Here is a 23,600-nt window from a genome sequence, read left to right as displayed (position 1 = left end):
ACGTGGCAAGTGAATGGGGACTGGGAGAGATACTGAGTTCGGGTCTGACCCTCACTGTTGGGACAATGTTTCCAGCAGAACCTGATATATCCAGGTGTACCAGGTCTGAAATTAACAGGATGAAATTCAATAAAAACAAATGCAAAGTACGACCCTTGGGAAGTAAAAATCAAATGCACAACTACAAAATGGGGAATAACTGGCTAGGCTGAAAAGGATCTGGGCTTCTAGTGGATCACAGATTGAATATGAGTCAACAATGTGATGCAGTTTTGAAAAAGACTAATATAATTTTAGGGTGCATTAGCAAGAGTGTCATATATAAGACAAAGGCCTGTCCTGCTCTACTCGACACTGGTGAGGCCTTAGCTGGGGTACTGTGTTAGATATTAGAAAAAACTCTAACTATAAGGATAGTTAAGTACTGGAATAGGCTTCCAAGGGAGATTGTGGAATCCCCATCATTGGAGGTTTTTATGAACAGGTTGGAAAAAACAACTGTCAGGGTTGGTCTAGGTTTACTTGGTCCTCCCTTAGTGTGGTGGAATAGGCTAAGTGACCTCCAACCTTACATTTCTATGATTCTATCATTTGTCTCCTGTCTCTTCCACAAAGTTTGCCATCCCCACCTTCTCAAAGGAGTGATCCATACAGAATATTCAGGTGTCTTCTTCTTGCATATATTTTTCTGCAGGGGTGACCTGACTAGAAGGTGAAACTGGTTAGAAATCCTGGTGCCCTTTGAAGTCAATGGCAAAACTCTCATTGACTATAATGGGGCCAGGATTTTACCCAGAAAGTTAAACTAACTAGTCTAGTTTCATTGTGAGCAGTGCAGAAGTAAACAAACAGCATAGCTGGTGAAATGTAAACTAGAGTCTGCTTCTATAATTAAGAAATTAGTAGCATATAGAAGGATTTTTTTTAAAAGAAGCTGAGCCTTGATACTATCCTTTATTATTTTGCAGATAATTAAATGTATATTCCCAAACTATAGGCCAGAGTCTGACATCCTGATTCAGTGGACTAGCACCTTTCTGCATGAGTGGTCCCACTGATTCCATTAATTTAGTTTCACTCAGGGAACCAGAATCTGATTCTATGATTACTGTGAACTTTCAATTCAAAGCAAATTTACGGCTTGTGTACATGGGGGGTTTAAATCAGATCAAACTAAGTTAATCCAGTTTGAAAATACGTGCGTACCCACAATACAAACCATCACATAAACCCATGTAAACTGTTTTTATATGGGAAATGCTTTGGATGAATCCTTCCATCGCACCATAATCTTGAGACAAAAGATAAACAACAATCATGTGTCAAAGTAAAAAGACAATTAGAAAGCTGATTTATACTAAATTAAAAATTTATTGACTAAAGTATGTTCTCCAGACAACATGATCTGATGGTCTATGGCTGCATACATGCAATGAAGTTGAACATGACGGTAGTTGAACATGAAATGTCAAACAAATTAGTATAATGTGTTAAACAAAACCCTTTATCTGTGCTACTGCACAATGAAACCAAGCAATGTATTCCCTTGGTTGATCTGTGTTGAGCTAAAAGGCAATGTGGTTGAAGAAACTGGTAGATTTCTTTAGCATATATTTCAAATAAATTAGTTAGAATTGTACTCTTTAGAAACCCTTTCAGCTTCACTTTCATTCCAAACAAAATCTAAGTGCAAACATCAGAATTGCTGAATTCATCTAGAAAGATTTAACTGTCAACATTGGATTGAACCAGACTATTACAGTTGAGTATATGATTATGTGTAGGACAAAAACAAAAAACAAAAAAAACCCAGTTACTGAAAAATTCATGTAGACACATTTTATTATTAATCCAACTCAAAGCATTTCTTCTAAGTTTCTCACATTAAAGACTAAAGCTTGTTTACAGTACTACAATCTCTATCATTCAAGCATCAATTATTACATAACAGGGAGAAGGACTAAATGATCTAATAGGTCTTTTCCATCTCTAACAGCTACAAAAGAAAATCATTCATGCCAGCAAGAGCTGCACCACTGCTACTTTTTGGACCTGATCATACAGTCCTTGCTCAGGCAATACTCTCGCTGGCATTCGAGAGAGTTTTTCCAGAGTAAGATCTACAGGATTAGGCGATTTTAAAAAAAACAAAACAAAACCCTCTATTCATACCTAACAAAGTAATAGCATCCATCATAGGATACATGGAAAATAAGATATTGAATTAAAATAAAAAGTCAGATGTGCTTTACTTGCACTGCAGGAATCATATAATGTAAACACCATGGTGGCCCACATCTCCACAAATACCATCAGAAAATGTCAACTATAAGTTTGCTGTGTGTGTTTCTCAAAGCTTGTGAGTGTGTCTTATGTATGCATGTCTCCAGGGAAATCCCTTCCCCACACAAATCCCAAATACACATACATGTGTGATAGAAATAACTGAAGGTGCCTTGATTGTCTGACTCCAACTCTTAAATCTGCAAGTGGTAGCAAAATGTTTTTTTAAAAGGCTTTCATTATACTGTATGTGTGAGCTGTTGAATGTGAATATTGCTTTAGAAAACAAAATGTGGATGATACTGTAGGAATGATGTAGGTGTGCAGAACATCCAAACTCCACACACAACAAAATCTACCTGTATGAAGAATCGAGAAGCCTCTGATCAATGTATTTTGGTGGGCCTTGTTTGAAATTTTCACTGATGTGATTCAAAGGATATAAAGTTATCCATGAAGAAGTCTATTGATGCCAAGAGGATCAAAAGAGAAAGTTTACCTTCAAAGTGCAAATTTTAATAATGGAATGTTCTTGACAGGGAAATGATCAAAGACAATCCTAGGTCTTTCACTTGTTCAACAGGAAAAACGTATCTTCATCTTCAGGCAGCATTTCATTCTGAAAAAAGTGATTTCTTTTTTTTTTAGTACAACAGAAGACTTTAGAAATGAACACACTATGCACACACACATTTAGACATTTACATCCTTTCTAGAAAAACAAAACCCTACCTTAATGTTGGCTAATCTTCTCTTCTTTCTTAGTATTTAAATTCTTTAAATCAGCTGCTTTAAATACCAATATGTACTGTACCACCCCCATGCCACCCCTAGAGCCCCAGAAAACACCAAGTAACTTAAAAGTGTTTATGTTTGTTAAAAACTCCTGGTTGAGACTATTAAGTACCACCTCCACTGGAACAAAATGAACACTGCATGCATCTTCCAATGCATTTTATTTAATAGTTGAGCAGCTCGGAATGGTTAGATCTCTAGGTCATCAGGTCTAGGTCTACTACTGGCTAGGCTGCTGGCTCTGCTAGGTGGCCTTTGGTCCACAAGGGTGAGGGGCTGCAGCTCAAGCCCTGATGCCAGTTTTTTAGTGTTCTGGGGATCATCATGTAAATCAAAGGGCTGGGCATGAGAGTTGGAGATGGTGCTGCCAGCCTGTCCCAATCTGTTCTGCTCAGCACTGTAATTTGCCCAGTTTTGCTCACTGGCTTGTTTATTGTAGTTACGACAGGAGGAATTGTTCCTGTCACCAGTAACAAGCTTGTAGCCTGGTGGAGACATGGGTGATAAGGGGGCAGTGGGAGAGGAACAGCCATTGAAATAAGCATATTTCGTGGATCCACATTCCTTGGCAGGACTCACAGTACCGGTGGGAGAGTAGGGGTCTGGTTTTCCTTTCACACGATCCTTGACACCCTTGAAGAACACATAGAAAAGCTCAATAATGTTCAAGGCAAGAGATACTAAAGACACTACCAGCATGAAGATAATGAAGATGGTTTTCTCAGTTGGACGGGAGAGGAAGCAGTCCACTCTGTGTGGGCATGGTTCTCGCTCACAAGTGTAAATAGCATTCAGGCTAAACCCATAGACGTACCATTGTATCACCAAGAAGGCCACTTCAAAGATAGACTTAAAGAGAATGGTGATTATGTAAGTACGGAGCAGTCCTCCTCGCATTTTAACTTTGCCATGCACTTCAATTCCATACTTGAATTTCTTCATCTCTATTTGTTTGAGGTGCATCTCCACGTTCACACCATCATTTTGGACACCCTTGAGCTCTTCTTCTCTCTTGTTCAGTTTCTCTTCTTTCCGCATCACATAGAACACATGTGCCAGATACAAGAGGGTAGGCACAGACACAAATATGATCTGCAGAACCCAGAAGCGCACATGAGAAATCGGAAAGGACTTGTCATAGCAGACGTTCTCGCAACCAGGCTGCTGAGTGTTGCACCGGAAAGCAGATTGCTCATCTCCCCAGGCTGATTCCACTGCTGTCCCCAAGAGCAAGATGCGGAAAATAAAGAGGACAGAGAGCCATACCTTCCCTCCTGCAGTAGAATAAGCTTGAACCTTGTCAAGAAGTTTTCCCAGGGCACTCCAGTCACCCATCTTCACAGGATGCTGGCTAAAAACAAAACAAAAATAGTAATAATTAAAGCTATGTTAACTGTATTCACACCTGTAGGTTTATAATGCATGTAAGCCACCATAACACAGTCCTTATCTTGGTTCATGGATGTTAGTCTAGAGGGGGATATGTAGGTGGTCAAGAAAAACTCTCCTTCTACAACAAGGAGAATATTTCATAGTAGTAGTTCCACTGGTGAGGCATCAAACAGAAGTCACTATAGAAAGTCCACATGAACAAAATATAGAGCCAGATCCTCTGCTGATAGTAGAACTGGCAGTCCACTATAATGTTAACTGGTATAGCTCTAGGAACTTGCATTTACACTGATTTACACTAACAGAAGAGAAATACGCTATGGTGAGCTCCTTAATTTGTAGGCCTGTATTTAATCTAAATAAAATATATGACAAGTTAAATATTACATTGCATTTCAGTGCCCTATGGCAAATGTGTTTGCCAATTTCATTCCACTTTTCAATGGAAAGCAGTCACCACTACAAAAGTTGCCACCCGAGTTGGCACTAATTGGCATCTTTGTTGTCACAGTCTCAGCGCAGATGCCAAAGCCTGAATGAGCCAGATCAAAGTGAAGGTTCAATGTGGAAGCAGTCTGGGGAAGTTTGCATTGACGTTGCCCGAGTATTCTCTGGATAAACAGAATATTTAAAATGCTTGGCCAGCAATCTAGATCAATCTTCACAAGTATTACATTCACACTTCAGTCAAAAAGAAAAGAAAACACATTGCAATATCATGCAAAAGCAGTGTAAAGGTTGTACAATTAAAATAATGAAAATCACAAAATACATAGGTTAAAATTATTTTTGCATGGTTAACTCAGCCAACTTTCACTCCGTATACTGTATGTGATATGTTTAAGAATATAGGTCCCAAAGCTGAAAATATTTGCACACATGCTTAACTTGAGGTGACTCATAGTGTATATATTTAACACAGAAAACAGGACCAGAAAATATTAAATATATGAAATGTAGCCAAGCTAAGGTTCACATAGTGAAGAAACCTTAATGTCTGCATTTCCTGACTTATGTGGCTTCCTTATTTTGTGTTGTTTTTAGCCTTGTGTTTATGTAATTTCTGCATTTAAATTTCTATATTTTTTTTAAAGAGAAAAAGGAAATAATGGAACAAAAAGGAAAGCAAATCCTTCCTATCTCCCCCATTGTTAGCCATATAAATATCACATGGGTGCCTTCAACAAATGCGCCAGCCCTGCAGTGTGCAAGTAATAGGTATGCATTTCAAGAAGTTTGAAATAAGGCTAGTTTAACTGTCTCTCTCAATTTGATATTGAAGTGTCCATTTCTAGATTATGTGTACCTTATGCAGCATATCTGCAAATACACAAATACCTTAAAATGTAATGAAATGGTCAATTTTGCATGCTTGATTCCTGGCAGAGGTAACAAGCACTGTTGCCTTTGGCCAAATGGTACATGTTAACCTGCCTAGAAATCTGTATCCTGGAACATCTAACCGGCATTGAAAATTTTGCACCTAAAAGAAGCATCCCTTTGGAAGCATGATTTGTCAGATAGTGATATTTAGTACCACGCAAACTGAGTAAAAGATTTTCCAATATTCATAACTTTATTAACTTCTAACCAGTTTCTTTCACAGTGGATTAGGGATGTACTCCTCTGTAAGGGCTATTGACTTGCCAAGTTCTACATTTCACATATTCGTAATCCAGAAATGATTGAAACTGTTTTCTTTAAACTTTCTCGGGGGGAAAAAAAACCACCATAGACTTAGAATAGGATATTTCAGCCCCTGAAGATAATTTTTAGGAAAGTTAGGAGTGAAGGAAAACAGGAGGTTATAATGGAAACTGTTTGGCAACCTTAACCATAGTAATTGCTGTTAAATAAATTAACTGACACCAACCACCTCCTTCCCACAGGCAGGCTGAGGGAGCAAGAAGAGGCAAGAGTTTAAAGAACCTACTTGTGGTTGCTGTCTCTTATCCGTGAGTCCCTTCTAACCTCCTTAACCCACATGGACATCCTCCTAAGGGTATGAAGAAGGACTCCCCATAATAACCTTTAAACCCCCTCACATGATTAGCTCTTTTTCATGCAAGTAGTCCTTTGAAGAATCAGGCCTCTTTTAGAATTTAGCACAAGAGGCCATGTATCAACCTCTACAAGGGAGATTATAGGAAGTATTTATTTGCATTCCCATGTTAGTTCTGGGGAAAGGTGTTTGTCCTCACTGGTCCATTTTGATTGAGAAGAAGACTGACACATTCACTTAAGGGTCTCTGAAAAAAGATTATGAGCCCAGCAGCAAATTTTTTTATCATAAAAGCTGGCAGGTTATGCTACCTCAGTAAAACACTGCTTCTCAAGCTATAATTGTTGAAACAGAAAACAATCTGTTGTGGTGCATAATATATTAAGTTTGTTTAAAAGGCAAACTCCTTTCTCCATGTCCTAACTATGGAAATGGACAAAAGCAAGGTTTTTTTTCTTCAAATAATAGCTTCTTGATTTTATTAGCCAGTTTTTGAATGATTTGAAAATACTGCATTAGCAGGCTTTCCCCAGGCTCAGTGGATTTCATTACAGTGTAAATGTTATTTCAGATTAAAAGTATGATTAAAAAACCAGAAGAGGTGTTATTTCTAGGCAGTTATAGGCTGCTTGCTTTTTAATTACACTCCACTCGGGTCCCTTAATATAGGATGATATACTCCAGTTTTGACTTACTTAATCCCACACCTGCAGTATTTTTAGAATTTATTGCCTATTTTCCAATTTGTTTCAGCATGCAAAATTGTAAAGTTTCATTATATCCTCTGGCAATACATACGCCAGGAGGACACATTCCTTGCTTGAATTACTTATACATAGTTCTGAAAAGCAAATTTTTTTTTAAAAAAAGAGATCAATTACCCTTTAGCATTTGCCAGTGCTAAAACACTTACATCAAATCATAACAGTGTGCTGTTAAGCAGATAACCTTGAAATGGCACAAACATATTATTCCTTTGCTTAAGTAGAGACTATTGTTCTATGAAGCACAGTATTTCAGTTTGTTGCAGAGAAAATTCATTGACTGGATCTACGTTGCTTACTTTCAGTGTACCAAAAGAGCATTTCTATTAATGAATTTACACTATTTGTTTACCAGATATTACAAAGAGTTTTTCTCTATTTCTGCAATGAACAACTATTTAAATGTTCTTACTGCTTTAAATTGCTTTAAAACTAAAGATCTCCTTTAGTGAGCAGCCTAAATATCTCTTACCTTTTATGATTTAGACTGCTTTTAGCAATGTCATCCTAATGGAATGATTGCATCATAGCACAGTGGCTGATATAACTGATAAATAGTCAGACCCCCAAATTCAGCAAGGTACTTAACTATGGGACTGGCATGAAGTAGCCTAAGTTCTTACTCATTACTATTTTATGTGATGATATAGCTTGTTTTGAGATGGCTAATACAAAACTTGGACAGTAAAGCATTTTAGTAGATGGATTTCTTCTCGGTTCTAGTCTGTGTGTGTGTGTGTAGAGACAGAGATTATGCTGTACAGAAGAAAGAACTATGACAATATTCATCTGTATGAGTTCTGGATGGCCACATGTAAAAGAAATTTGATCTATACATCACAATTGAGAAATTTGAGAACTTTTTTTTATGGAAGACATTCATCATGTCATGTGGTTCATATTTTCCAGGGGGAATAGGGTACTCTGAGTGCCCTGCTAAAGAGTCCAGGTCTGACTGCAGTGTCAGTAGGTCACATGGTAATGAGTAGATCAGGCACAGGGCTGCAGTGCGGTAAGTGTGTGGGATCTGAAATAGGGCTGTACAGCTGCAAGAGTGTTTAGGAAATGGGCTAAGAGCTCTGGCCCTCCCCTAAACTCCTGCAAAAGCCTGCCCTTGAAATGCAAATAGAAATAAATAACTAATAAAAAACAGAGCCTTTGAGAGGATTCCTTCCCCTTGAGCATCGATCACCGTGAGCCTTCCCCAAGAGCAGCCAACAGCTGAGGGAAAGGAGCTAAGATGCACGAGACTTGGGGTTGAGGATTTTTTTTTTAACGTTACATGTATTCAGTCTCACAAAGATTAGGGAAATGGTACTCTTACATTCCACTGGGAAGGTAGAGTCCATCTGTAGGTCTGTAGATGCATGTCAGGGATAGAGAATTTCACCCACAAGACACAGAGGGCACCCTAGATGGTTGCACAGTAATTGGTGCTTAACAGTCATAACTGGTCATTTGTTTTCTTTTCCAAGCTTCTAATACTAATAACCACTGATGGATTCTCTCCTCTATCTTTAGCTGCTCCTTCTACATCTATCTCATTCTTTTCTACCCAGTCTACCTCTATGGAGCTTTTCAGAAGGACCAAATGCAAGACCGAAAAAACACAAGAACTTCCAGTTGTACAAGTCAGGTCTCCAGCTTATGAAACCCATTAACAGCCTATGAACCATGCATTCATGTTTTGGTTCAAATTTATCTGTGGTGTAAGTCGCTGCAGATCCCTTTGAAATCAGTGAAAGCTGCATCCATGTACTGTAGGCATGAATTTGATCCTGTATGTTTAACATGTATAAGTTTTCAAATAAGAAAGCCTGCAAAGGAAATGTGGTATAAATGTGTATCCAGGTGCCCATATTCAAAGGGTGGAGGGAATATTATTTGTTTCACTAGGAACACTGCATAGACTTCCAATCCCACAAATGTCTTTTTACCTAAACTGAGGTGCATTTGATTTCAGCATCAGACTGTACTCGTTTTTCAGGCTAGATACAAATGAGAGCTGAAAGCATTTTACAATATTTAGTGTGTGTATACACATATTTGCTACAAATCAAATCCATTGCTCCTTCCTTTTCCCCATTTGAACTCAGCCCATTGCTCATCCTTCTCCTATTTGTATTTGCTTGTTAGGTATCATGGGTCAGTGCCAATGTTTAGCTTTGAAGGTTCTGAGGGAAACACTTCAGTAAACATTTCAAAGTCAGGGGACTTCAGGAGTTCTACAGCGCAGTGTGTGCTGTCCAGATGTTAAGATGGCAAGATGAAAGGCTCAGTGCAAGTTCCCTCCATGTGCACAGACACAGAGAAATCAGAGACATGAGTTGTTTCTCAGGTCTGCTTTGTTGTTGGTTTTAATGAAACTCACTTAGAAGACTCTCAGTGAACATTCTGTTAGGAAAATATCCCAAACTGCAGGGCCAGTAAGTTATATTAGGACAGATATGGGGAAATCCTAGCTGGGCACAATAAAACACAATTGTGATGTTCCACTGAAGTCCCTTCTTCATCCCCCTTGTTTTGTTCTTTAATTACTGGCAAGCACCCATGCAACAACAATAAAGAATCACACCAGAGTCTTGCAATCTGTTATAACTTCAGACAAGAGTCACGTCTGTGAAAGATGCTGCCCAAGAATTCCATTCCTCTTCAGTCCTGTACTACAGCATTCAAGGCAGATTATTGGAAATGTATCCTGACACATATTGGGACTATTCTCAGACTGTTTTCCTTACAGAACTTGCACAGGCATTGCCAGCGTGGTGAGGCGGATGCCTGAGTGCTGCAGGGCTTCTCTAAAATCCCTCACTGGGGTTGCTAACACAGACTAACTATACACAAACTGGATTTAAAGAAATCCTTAAACACACTTCTGGATTTTATCACATCCATTTAAAAGAAGGGGGAAAAAATCAGCAAGACCACGTGAAAGTCACCAGATTAGTACTAGCAGAATTTTAACAAAGCAACTAATTAAGAACCTTGCTTTGCACAAACTATTAAACATCAGTCAAGATTGCCATATGAAAGCAAAATGCATGGGGGACAAATGGGAAACACTTAGTATATGGTCTCTCTGTTATTAACTTCTGAGACCTTTTCAGTGCAACAAGGGATTCTGGCACACTGATTAAGAAAAAATAACAATTTAAAAGTAAACTAGCAAATTTAGACCTAGAAAATTGTGCACATTGAATTATTTTACCAAAATCCAATAGAGAGTCTCATAATCCAGTTTTGCAGATGAAGTTTTGCCATAGTTTACCTGTTGTAGAACTAGGTTAGTAGTTGAAAATTAAAATTATTTAGAGAAATGCTCAAAATGTAACAAAAACAAACAATAAATCTCCAGAAATGTTAACTGGATAACTTCTTTACAAATGTTGTGCTGTTTTGTACAGTTGTAGTTTAAATACTCCAATAATGGGGAAAACAATAGAAAACTCCTGAAATCAAACAAAGTAAAAACTTTCCAACTTACCCCTGCTGATGATCAGAGAAGCAAGCAAACAAGTGCCTCTTTGGAAGAGTGAGCTAAAATGGAAAAGCAAGTTCAGGCTTTCAGACCTGTCTATTTAAACTTTAAAAGTCTACTGCTGTTTTGTAGTTTTCATCCTTCCTTACCCACTAATGAAAGAAAAGTGCTGATACCTCGTAAAAAAAGGTTTTTTCAAACTTGGAACACTGGGAGAGCTTTTAACCAGCCACTGAAGGGAGGAGGGGAGAGGAGGGAAAGCTAGGGAATGGGGAGGAGAAAAGGGGGAGGAGGAAAAGCAAGAAGAGACAGCAGAAAACATTTTGGAATAAAGGAGAGAGTTTTGAGTGTATTGAAGTTGAACAAATGAAGAGTCACTCAGTAAGGAATATTTGAGATATACTAAGTAATACACTGAGTGGTAGTTTATCCAGAATAGGACTCAGGGTTACCTGGGACAAATGAGGTGGTTTAACTTTCTTAAGGAGTGTGGAGTCTTAGGAAAGGAAACAGAGTGAGAGGAATCAATTTGTAACCTGAGCCAGCCTGCCAGGCTCTGGCTTGGGATAGACTATTTTGCCCTCTTCATTCTCCTCCCTGTGGAGTGGCAGTCACTGCATAAGAAGTTTATCTTTAGTTTCTTTGCATATCTTTAGTTTACTTGCTTCCATTTCCCTTAGGTGCTCAACAGAAAGTAACAGTGTGTTTGTTAATGTACTTTTTCAGCCCTCTGGTTGCCTCAAGAGATACACAGCACATTATATTTTGGTGAAGATTCCAGGGGAGCAGTGAACTTACATTCCAGAAAACTCATGCCAGGAAATTTCAATACAACACCCACAAAATAATGCAGGGCATTCAATCTCAAATAGTGAGCAGCACTGAGTAGTCACAGTATTTCAGTTCATTTCACTGAATGCGCACAAGAAAAAGAAAAAAGACCCTTCCAATTGGATTGAAGCCAAAATGGCTTTTGCCCCGACCTGATTGCGATAAACCCCCTTACAACAAAATGCTTTCTCTGTAAAACACAGCAAATTTTGTACTGTCCATTATGGTGAGGTTTCTCAGACACAGAGTCAAACAAGTGTCCATATGAACTGGACCATTCTGGACACTACATTAGGAATTTTATTTGTATTTTTCTGTATCGTGTGGTGTTGGCTCCTTTATTGCCCTGGCCTGGACAATGACTAGGATGGTTTAACTACTACTCCAACAGCTCCAAGTGGTTGGACAGCTCCCCATGACCATTCTTCTGTGATGCTCTACACTTAGAGTTTTTCAGTTTCATTTTGGGCCCTAATCCTCAGGGAAGGGTACTTCTGGATCCATTCAGGGTTCACAGCTTCTGGTCTCACTTAAAAGACTTATAACAGGGAGAAGGTAAAATAATAGCCATTTTGGTGTTCATCCCTGATTTTGGGTAAAGTTTCCTACTCATCTTCTTCTTGGAACTATGGATGTCAAACCATGTAACCCTAAGCATGGATAATATCATAGTCTTTTGCTTAGCTCTTATAGAGTGCTTTCTACCCATAGCTTTCAAAGTACTTTATAGATTAATGTAAGTATCATTACTCAGATGGGGAAAATAAGGCAAAGATATTTGTCCACAGACACACAGCAGGTTAGTGGCATGGCTGGCAAAGGAACCCAAATATACTGACTCCCAGTTCAGTGTACACACTGTCTCCTGTTTTAAAAAGATAACACATGGGTTATCCGTATACCCCTAAACCCTCCTTTTCCTGCGGCCACTGCCTGATACACTTGATTCTCTATCTTGTCTGGTTTCCCTTGATATTGGTCTGTTGTGTGAGGTGTTTTTTAGTTATTGTAGTCACCAAGCCCTGTGAGTATTGTTTTTCCTTTACTGGGAACTTTAACCCTGAAGAGGGAGAGCATCTGGGTAAGAGGATTGGGGCTATGTGCATTAGAGGGCCCTGGGCCCTTGCTGAAAGTTAAAATAATTTACAAGCCATGGGGTTCGGTCCCTTCTTCCCTCCCTCCCTGAATATGGGTGAGGATAGCCACTTAAGTAAATAAAATGTTCCTAATGCAACCTAGTATAGACTTTAGTTATTAAGTGGAGTATGGATACAAACCTCATTAGGTGACCATGGGATTATCAGCTGGATCCAGAAGGCCCCACACCTACTAAGGTGGGTGAGAAGATTTGGAGTGGCTTGGAGTTTGCCATAGGTGGAAGTGTTGTTCCTCCTGAAGATTGCCTTAATTTGAAAGGGAATCAGATTCTCCTCTACAGTCTGGCATGCTGGAATACAGTGCTGTAATCTATATGAGAGACTTTCAGGGTCCTTGGGTCCAAAATTTGCCATACCTTATTTTTTTCTCCTATATCTGTCTGAAAGGTCTTTGTAATTCTTCATGCATGTCGTTCTCAAAAGAAAAGCTTGGAAGTGTTTCTCCACCTAAATAAACCGACAGTAAATGTCAGCAACCCAACTTCATAGTGTAACCATACAATAATGAGCCAGTGCATATAAGCACTATAAGAAAAAGAAATTTGGTAATAGTAAATGTAATACTTGGCATTGCCCTCTGAAAGGAAAGTGTTCTGTTTCAAACTTCCAACAGGACATTATAAAGAAATAAGAAAGATTATTATTATTATTGTTATTTTATGGCAAATACCTTGCCAATGTCTCTTTAAGAATTAGACTTGTCACTGAATTCATGTTTCACAGCTCGATTTTACCAGCTCTGCCAGAAAAGGGGCCAAAATTCCACTCACCTTTATTTGTGTGACAAATTAAACTAACTTTTTCAAATCAAGTGAACATTTTCACACAGCTGCCCTCCAGTCAGATTTCTCAGTGTTCAGCAGAAATTTTGAAGGATGTCAGAGCTGTGATATTTGTAGGTCTGTTCCTAACTAAGAAGGACTAGGGGGTGAGTTAAAAGATGGATGTGGGATCTCACATGGAGATTTTCTGTTATTGAACCCAAACATCTTTCACTTTTTTGGAATGAGATCTTAGAGCATGGAGTATTGGGACCAGTCTTGCCATCTGATGATGTTTGCATTTTGAAGCATAAGTCATGATGTCATGAAGCAACACTTGAGCGTGGCAATGCTATTTCTGTGGAACATGTCTGGGTTTGATCTGGCAGGCTAGAATGCAACCAGTGCAGGCAAGTTCAGGTTCCTACCCAAACATTTTATCCTCACTCAGCTTCTGTTACATAGATCATTGTGAGTGAAGCTCAGAGGCAATTTATGCAGTATTTCTTTTAATTCTCTGTTCAGTCATCACAGGAGTAAGATCCTTTATATTAGGGAAACGGTTCAGAGACTGCAGTTCTGTTTCAATTTTTTCTGTCCAGGACTCAGATTTATCAGAGAGGAAATTAACTACACATTCTGACAGTTTATTTAATATTTATTGTCTTCAATACAGCACTCAGTCCAGTATTCCTTTTCTATTTATTACACACACATATGGTATGGTGAACATATATAATTCTACACAAAGGCTTCATTCTAAAAGATAAAAGGAGGACTTGTGGCACCTTAGAGACTAACCAATTTATTAGAGCATAAGCTTTCGTGAGCTACAGCTCACTTCTTCAGATATGCATCTGAAGAAGTGAGCTGTAGCTCACGAAAGCTTATGCTCTAATAAATTGGTTAGTCTCTAAGGTGCCACAAGTCCTCCTTTTCTTTTTGCGAATACAGACTAACACGGCTGTTACTCTGAATTCTAAAAGATGTTATTTTTTTAATCAACTAGTTCACCAGGAAAGGCTGAATAGCGGAGTTTCATTTGAAATATAGTATTAATATGTCTATCAGGTCACTGATGTTAAAATCTGTTTGTCCAAATTGGTGGACATTACAGAGGCAAAAATTTCCCATTGACTTCTAAGACCCACTCAGAGCAAAGGGGTGTCACTATCCTACTGGTGCTGTGGATGCATAACACATTCTTCCTGAGCTGCAATCTGAGCATGCAGCTTTGTCTGCACTGAAACTTTGTCTGCAAAACTTTTGTTGTTCAAGGGTGTTAACCCCCGCACCCCGAACGACAAAAGTTTTACCAATGAAAAGCACCAGTGCGTGAACAGCGTTTGTCGGCAGGAGCACTCTCCTGCCAACAAGGCTGCTGCCACTCGTTGAGGGTGGAAGTATTTTTGTCAGCGGGAGAGCTCTCTCCTGCCAACAAACAGCAGCTACATTGTGTCACTAAAAGGTGAGGAGTGTAGACAAAGCCTGAGTGTGTTGACTGCAAATCTAACTTCACTGTACTCCCCTGTACTGCTCAGCCCTCCTTAACTGTGGTTCAGAGAATGAGGCCATTCAATGCAAAGTACACTCAGCTGTGCAAGCATGCACAGCACCAGTTGTGCATTACAGGGGAATTAGGCCTCTAACCAGGAAAGTAACTTAACTATGACCCTAGATGACCAGAAAAATTTCAACATCATTCTTTGTTGTATGCTTAGGGTTATGGTTGGTGCAGAGCTGCAATGTCCCATGTCTTGCTGATGGAGGGTTGGTGATTCAGAATGCATGTTACCATAACTGTGCATGGTATCTTACTTATCTTAGTGCTTAAATGTGCAACCTTAACATTTTTTTAGAATAGTCGTGATTTGGTTTTATTTTGTGAAATTAAGAAAAGGAAGAATTATATTCTTCATAGCTTTGAAGTTCTGCTTGCGTTCAACAAATTGGTCAAAACCCTGGTAATTTCCATAACCTAGGACCATTGGCCTAGAATCAACCCATAAGACCTTATCCCACACAATTTAGGACTGCAGGAGGGAGCACCACAAAATGCACAGCTTATGAATTTCAAAAGGTCATTACTTGGTTAAATACAAGCCAAAAATCTTTAGATTGTAAACCCAAGGGGCAGGGATTGTCTCTTTTCTCTGCTTGTACAGCACACTCGGGCCCCAATCCTTTGGGTGCTACTATTATATAAATATTTACTGAGAATGAAAAACAATTGGGATATTCAAAAGATTCCTTCTTAGCAAGCATTATTGCCATTCCTTTCTACCCACAAGGTGTTGTGACTGTAGGGCTGTTCAAAAAAGGTAGCAACAATCTTTTCTAATGTTTTTTACTCTCCTTTTACTCAAAATCAGGTAAACTATTTTTGAATCAAACATTACAATGAAAAATATATAGGGTATCATCTTTGGGCAGAGATCAAGACTGAAGAATTTCAGCTGAAGGTTTCCAAAAGTTAGAAGTGACTAAAACCAGGTGGTTAATAGAATTCTTTATTCAACCTTAACTATAACAATCACTGTCACTTCTGCTTTAGTAATATTTTGAGATTCTATCCTGACATCTGTCTAGGATCTCAGAGTGTTTTACAAACATCAGTGAAAGTTAAGCCTTACTCTACCCCTATAAGCTATGTAGTATGAAGTATTTTAACACATAGGAAAACTGAAACATGGAGAAATTAAGCAGCTTGCCCATGGCCACACAGCCAGCCATTGATAAAGACAGAACTAGAACGGAGATCTACTAACTCCCAGGACAACACCTTTCTCTAGTCTTTCTGAAATACTGTTTAAGCAGTAAGAACAATTAAATTCAGGGTTTTTTTTTAAAAAAAACCTACAACAGGTGTTACTGAAGTAACTCGAGGTTTGAAGTGAGGACGGGCTGCAGGGGATGTGGCTCTCCCCACCCCACTCCAAGTATCACAGCATGCATCTGAACAGCATTCTTCACAACTGAGCTGTCACCACTACTCGCTCACGGCAGTGTACTCAGTGCTGCTTGCCCCCTTCTCATGCCACATCCCGTGACATACTAACTCACCCCACTTTTATTCGCTGGTTGGTGGACAGAATGTGGGGAGGGTAATGAATGGTTCCTCTGATTCCTTTTGACTGTGCTAGCAGAACTTAATGAAGAGAACTTAAAGATTGAAAAGTGGTGGCTTTGTTCAAATAAAATAAAAAATTCACTGATCAGTGTAACTGATTCTGGCTAATGTCCACCCCTTCTGAACAAACCACCCTCCATCAAAGCAGTCATATAAATGAAAAAGCCAGTCAGAAGAGCATTTCAAGCAGGGAACGAAGAATGTGTCTACAGATACTTGAGAATTTGGCTCCACCTTCTGTACACAGTGAAAATAAACATGAATTAAATTGTGTCTTGAATGCTATTTTCACTTGTTATTGTTTTTACTTTCCAGTTCAGTTTCAAAAGCCTACCCAGATAGGTTCTCATGCGTTTTAGTGAATCTTCATCTCCACGTGTTGAAGCAGAGGTTTTTCAGTAATTCAGTTCCAAAGAGTGGGAGTATTTTTTATTTGGGAGTATTTATAATTCACTTTAATTTATCATTTTATATGGGAGTATTTTTAATTCAATTACTTTAGGGAATTGAAGTCAGGGTAGCAGCTGGGACTATTTAAAGATGTGTGATCTTTAGATTCTTTTAGATTTTTTTGGTGTGTAGAGGATTCAGTAAGGGTATGTTAGAATTTAGACCAGATTGTGTAGTGCTTACTTACATTGGTAAGTATTTACTCACATTAGTAATCCCATTGAATTTCTTAGGACTCTGCCCATGAGTAACTGCTCACTATAGTGAGCAAGGGCTCCACAGTCGGAACCCTAACTAGAACCTTATTTATGAATAAAAGGAGAAGAGGTTGCAAAAACCCTAAAGGTTTAACAGTTTAAGACATTTTTGAACTTCTATTATTTTAAAAATGCTTTCATTATCATTTGAATGTTCTTATAATTTGATGTACTATTAGTCTGCACAATAATCTGCATGCCCATGGTAGTTATAATAAATGAAATGATTAACATGTAAATAATAATACTTACCATAGCATTTACATAGCTGTTTTTTCTCCAAGGATTGCAAATATTAATTAATACCTGTTAACACCAATATCTACAATAGCTCACAAGGTTAGGCTGGAAAGTCTGAGTTACAGAGTATTAACAGGTTTCAGAGTAACAGCCGTGTTAGTCTGTATTCGCAAAAAGAAAAGGAGTACTTGTGGCACCTTAGAGACTAACCAATTTATTTGAGCATGAGCTTTCGTGAGCTACAGCTCACTTCATCGGATGCATGCTGTGGAAACTGCAGCAGACTTTATTTATACACAGAGAATATGGCTGATTTAGAACAACGCTTCCTCTGCTCTCGTCCCCTAAAGCCCCTACTCTACTTGCGCTATATTGATGACATCTTCATCATCTGGACCCATGGAAAAGAAGCCCTTGAGGAATTCCACCATGATTTCAACAATTTCCATCCCACCACCAACCTCAGCCTGGTCCTGTCCACACAAGAGATCCACTTCCTGGACACTACAGTGCTAATAAACAATGGTCACATAGACACCACCCTATACCGGAAACCTACTGACCGCTATTCCTACCTGCATGCCTCCAGCTTTCACCCTGACTACACCACACGATCCATCGTCTACAGCCAAGCTCTGCGATACAACCGCATTTGCTCCAACCCCTCAGACAGAGACAAACACCTACAAGATCTCTGTCAAGCTTTCTTACAACTACAATACCCACCTGTTGAAGTAAAGAAACAGATTGATAGAGCCAGAAGAGTTCCCAGAAGTTACCTACTACAGGACAGGCCTAACAAAGAAAATAACAGAACACCACTAGCCGTCACCTTCAGCCCCCAACTAAAACCCCTCCAATGCATTATTAAGGATCTACAACCTATCCTAAAGGATGACCCAACACTCTCACAAATCTTGGGAGACAGGCCAGTCCTTGCCTACAGACAGCCCCGCAACCTGAAGCAAATACTCACCAACAACCACATACCACACAACAGAACCACTAACCCAGGAACTTATCCTTGCAACAAAGCCCGTTGCCAATTGTGCCCACATATCTATTCAGGGGACACCATCACAGGGCCTAATAACATCAGCCACACTATCAGAGGCTCGTATACCTGCACATCCACCAATGTGATATATGCCATCATGTGCCAGCTGTCACGGTTCCTCCCCCACTCTGAACTCTAGGGTACAGATGTGGGGACCTGCATGAAAAACCTCCTAAGCTTATCTTTACCAGCTTAGGTCAAAACTTCCCCAAGGTACAAAATATTACATCCGTTATCCTTGGACTGGCCGCTACCACCACCAAACTAATACTGGTTACTGGGGAAGAGCTGTTTGGACGCGTCCTTCCCCCCAAAATACTTCCCAAAACCTTGCACCCCACTTCCTGGACAAGGTTTGGTAAAAAGCCTCACCAATTTGCCTAGGTGACTACAGACCCAGACCCTTGGATCTTAAGAACAATGAACAATCCTCCCAACACTTGCACTCCCCCTTTCCTGGGAAATGTTGGATAAAAAGCCTCACCAATTTGCATAGGTGACCACAGACCCAAACCCTTGGATCTGAAAACAATGAAAAAGCATTCAGTGTTTTACAAGAAGACTTTTAATAAAAAATAGAAGTAAATAGAAATAAAGAAATCCCCCCTGTAAAATCAGGATGGTAGATATCTTACAGGATAATTAGATTCAAAAACATAGAGAACCCCTCTAGGCAAAACCTTAAGTTACAAAAAAGATACACAGACAGAAATAGTTATTCTATTCAGCACAATACTTTTCTCAGCCATTTAAAGAAATCATAATCTAACACATACCTAGCTAGATTACTTACTAAAAGTTCTAAGACTCCATTCCTGTTCTGTCCCCGGCCAAGACGACTACAGACAGACCCAGACCCTTTGTTTCTCTCCCTCCTCCCAGCTTTTGAAAGTATCTTGTCTCCTCATTGGTCATTTTGGTCAGGTGCCAGCGAGGTTACCTTTAGCTTCTTAACCCTTTACAGGTGAGAGGAGCTTTCCCCTGGCCAGGAGGGATTTCAAAGGGGTTTACCCTTCCCTTTATATTTATGACACCAGCAATGCCCCTCTGCCATGTACATTTGTCAAACTGGACAGTCTCTACGTAAAAGAATAAATGGACACAAATCAGATGTCAAGAATTATAACATTCATAAACCAGTCAGAGAACACTTCAATCTCTCTGGTCACGCAATCACAGACATGAAGGTCGCTATCTTAAAACAAAAAAACTTCAAATCCAGACTCCAGCGAGAAACTGCTGAATTGGAATTCATTTGCAAATTGGATACTATTAATTTAGGCTTAAATAGAGACTGGGAGTGGCTAAGTCATTATGCAAGGTAGCCTATTTCCTCTTGTTTTTTCCTACCCCCCCCCCCCCAGATGTTCTGGTTTAACTTGGATTTAAACTTGGAGAGTGGTCAGTTTGGATGAGCTATTACCAGCAGGAGAGTGAGTTTGTGTGTGTATGGGGGTGGGGGGGATGTGAGAAAACCTGGATTTGTGCTGGAAATGGCCCACCTTAATTATGCACATTGTAGGGAGAATGGTCACTTTGGATGAGCTATTACCAGCAGGATAGTGAGTTTGTGTGTGTGTTTTTTGGGAGGGGGGTGAGGGGGTGAGAGAACCTGGATTTCTGCAGGAAATGGCCCAACTTTATTATCATGCACATTGTGTAAAGAGTTGTCACTTTGGATGGGCTATCACCAGCAGGAGAGTGAATTTGTGTGGGGGGGTGGAGGGTGAGAAAACCTGGATTTGTGCTGGAAATGGCCCACCTGATGATCAATTTAGATAAGCTATTACCAGCAGGACAGTGGGGTGGGAGGAGGTATTTTTTCATATTCTCTGTGTATAAATAAAGTCTGCTGCAGTTTCCACAGCATGCATCCGATGAAGTGAGCTGTAGCTCACGAAAGCTCATGCTCAAATAAATTGGTTAGTCTCTAAGGTGCCACAAGTACTCCTTTTTTTTTTAGAGTGTTAACAGTATGCCAGGGGAAGAGAACCTAGGAGAACTGATTCTTTGCACCCTGAATTTAGAATTTCCTGGGTTTTCTGAGTTTCATTCAAATCCTTCATATTATTTAAACCAAGTTTTTCATTTGGGCATCTGGAGATACAAGTGTGAGGGTGGGAGACAAACTGTTTTATCCACAACATCAAACTAGAGAATTTAATTATAGTGTTCTTCAAATGATTTAGTACCAAGAGGTGTTTGGAAATACATTTCTTCTTTGAGTCGGTGCTGTAAATTAGAAAAGAGACAGTGAGAGCCAATCATTTGCCAGTTGTGCATTTGTTATTCCTTTCCTATAGGAAGAACATGATCTAACTCAATTACTAGCTTTATTTTTATCATATCAAGATTAGAAAAAATTTTTAGGTAGCACTTGTGTGCACGCAGTGTTTAGATTGACTAGCTCATCCAAATGTAACTTGCTAAACGTGGGCACTCGCCAGCATGCAGCGTATAACTTTAATGCCCTCTTCTTATTCAACAACCATGACAGGAAAGACAGTTGGTAATATGCCACATTGTAACTTGTTTGGGGTGCGCATAAGAGTAACATCACATGACCTAATTAAAATTACCAAAAAAAAAATGACAAGATTGACAACTGCGAGAAACAGTAATAGGTGAGATAAGACTATTAACTAACACTTTCTCTTAGGACTAGTTCAGGGGAAACAAAATCAACAGATGGTATTGATAATATTTATGAGACTATCCCAAAAAGGTGGTCCCACATTATACAACTGAGTTTTTTAAGGCACACCAACCAAATAGACAAAACAGTTTAACTTTGAAACAAAACTTATTTAAACAAAATTGTAAATGTAACTGAACTGTGAAGGATGTACAATGGAATTACACAGTATACAAGGTAAATAACTGAGTCAAAGTAGCACTATGTGTAAAGAAACGAAAAAGACTGAATTTATATTTCTTTATGTGTTTAAGCATTTTTAATCATAGTTGCGCATTTGAATAGTAGTTATTTAGCTGAATGTTGTAATCAAGCCAGATATACTTAAATCATATTCTAATATAACCTAAAGTATAGCCTAATCATCCTAGAAACGAACAAAAGAAATAAAAAAATAAAGTGAGAAAAACTATATTAAACTATATTAATACCATAAAAACGTTATTAAACCAAAGTAGGTTTAAGTCTAATAATTCTTTCTATACTGCCTTAGAATGAAATAAAAAGTTTCTAAAGCTTAATACAGTATTAAAAAGCAACAGCTTTCAATCAGGTAACAACCATATAGCTCAATGCTAATATTTATCTACACATGGTAGTTGAAACCATTACTAGTGCAATTCTAGCACACTTCATTACAGTTCAAACCAAACTGAATACTGAAAACTGGTTTTACAAAGATTCTAATTCCAGTTTTTTAACTGTTTAGGAAGGCAGTACTTTCTTCTTTCCCTGGTCAAAATCTTACACTCCCTTCAGAGCACAGTGTTCACCTATAGTATATGTGTGACACATATTGTTTTGCTCAACATCTCTACACTGAAGCAGGATAAGACAATCTCACCCTCAGCTTGAATTCCCTGCCTAGAGATGTTCTTCATGTCCTCAATCTTTAGGAAATATTCTATTTCCCAAGGCAACTTTGGTTAAGATATGGGATCCTAGTACTCAAATCCTCCAAATGTTTTGTTCATGGAGGACTTGGTTAAAGAAATGCCTCTGTTTTGGGGAGAGGAAGATTACCTTTTCAGGACTATAAGAAGTGAGTGGAGAGTCTCTGGATCAGGATCAAGACAACTCTTCACTCAGGATGTGTGGATCTTCAGGTGCGGCTGCTACTCCACCAACCTGTGGTGATGAGGGTCTTCTTTTATGCACAAATTTTCCATTCAGTTGCATAGATGGTTTAGGCCATCTCCTTGTGCACCATGTTCTGATATCAGCACTTTTACCATTGGATAGAGAAAATTTGTGGGATGACCCTTCTTCAGGTTATAGATAATATCCATCACTTAGGCTAGTCAGGGGTCACTGACTTCTTTCCACCCATCCAGTAGCTCTGGCATTCAGACTTCACAAAGGTGCTTTCTAGAATCTCATAAATCTAAAAGAGAATTTAAATTATTATGCCAATGGTAATATTCTGAGGTCTTTTAGTTCTGTTTTCTGCTGTTAATTTGTCTTCTAACATTCAAGAACAGCTGTAACAGTCTCTTTGCATTCTGTTGTATATGTACAATACTCTTAAATTCCTTCAGTCTTGAAGCTTAACGTTCATTTTTCATTTACTTAAAACTAACTTAAATTCAAGGTAAGTTTATCTTTTCCAGACTCAAATATAGGAAACATTATCCCCAAAGTTTGCTAAACATTAAACAACTTCCAAGGCTCAGTATCAAATTAACATTTCAGTTCCAACCATCAAAATACTCTTTGCCATTTCAAATTAAACACTTTTACTTTAACCAAAATCAATGCAGTAAACAACTTGCTTTGTGGAGATGGGCATGAGGCGGACAGCCAGGGTCATGGAAAGTCTGATTTCTCAACCTCCAGCAGCCCACCTGGAAGGCTCCTGACAATTGCACTTTCTGCCTGCAGGGAGGCAGAAGAGCTGCCAGCACATAAAAAATTCTGCATTAGGTCTCCCAAAAGGGAATTTTTTTTTTTGGTATATTTGACTTTTCATCTTGATTCAGGATGCAAAACTTTCAAAAAAGTGAAATTTCTCATGGGAAGGGACTTCCATTTTCCAGCCAACTCTATTCAGAAACAGACATGAGGACCCGCTTTATTTCAACACTAATGCCCATCTAGTTTCTCCAGTATTTTGACTATATTTTAATTATGACCCTGTAGTAGGTTCCCTCACTGCTGGGGTGCCTTCTTGTGGCTGGGTCTGGGGATTAACTCCTTTCAGGGCTGATGCCTCCCTTCTGATGGTTGTTTACATTGCGTTCCCCCACCACCACCACCACTCTCAGGACAGTGCTTCCTCTTTGTGACCCAGCCCTCTTTTGAGGTATGG

The 23,600-nt window shown here is 39.1% G+C and overlaps 1 protein-coding gene across 1 annotated transcript; it reads right to left on the bottom strand.

The window, feature by feature from the left end:
- Positions 1-1,351: 1,351 nt before the first annotated feature.
- Positions 1,352-10,933, bottom strand: GJA1 (gap junction protein alpha 1). The gene is made up of 2 exons (XM_073337185.1): positions 10,721-10,933; positions 1,352-4,429 (listed from the first exon to the last, which is right to left on the bottom strand). Exon 2 carries the CDS (start codon positions 4,411-4,413, stop codon positions 3,268-3,270), a length of 1,146 nt encoding a protein of 381 aa, XP_073193286.1. The 5' UTR covers positions 4,414-4,429; positions 10,721-10,933; the 3' UTR covers positions 1,352-3,267.
- Between the last annotated feature and the right edge of the window lie 12,667 nt (positions 10,934-23,600).

This window comes from Lepidochelys kempii, chromosome 3 (genome assembly GCF_965140265.1).
Source record: "Lepidochelys kempii isolate rLepKem1 chromosome 3, rLepKem1.hap2, whole genome shotgun sequence".
NCBI lineage: Eukaryota > Metazoa > Chordata > Testudines > Cheloniidae > Lepidochelys > Lepidochelys kempii.
The sequence above is the reverse complement of the archived record's forward strand: the minus strand, read 5'-3'. Positions and strand labels throughout refer to the sequence as shown.

Bases quoted from the DNA above. Each gene is read 5' to 3' on its own strand.
- GJA1 (XM_073337185.1), bottom strand. From the start codon at position 4,413: ATGGGTGACTGGAGTGCCCTGGGAAAACTTCTTGACAAGGTTCAAGCT.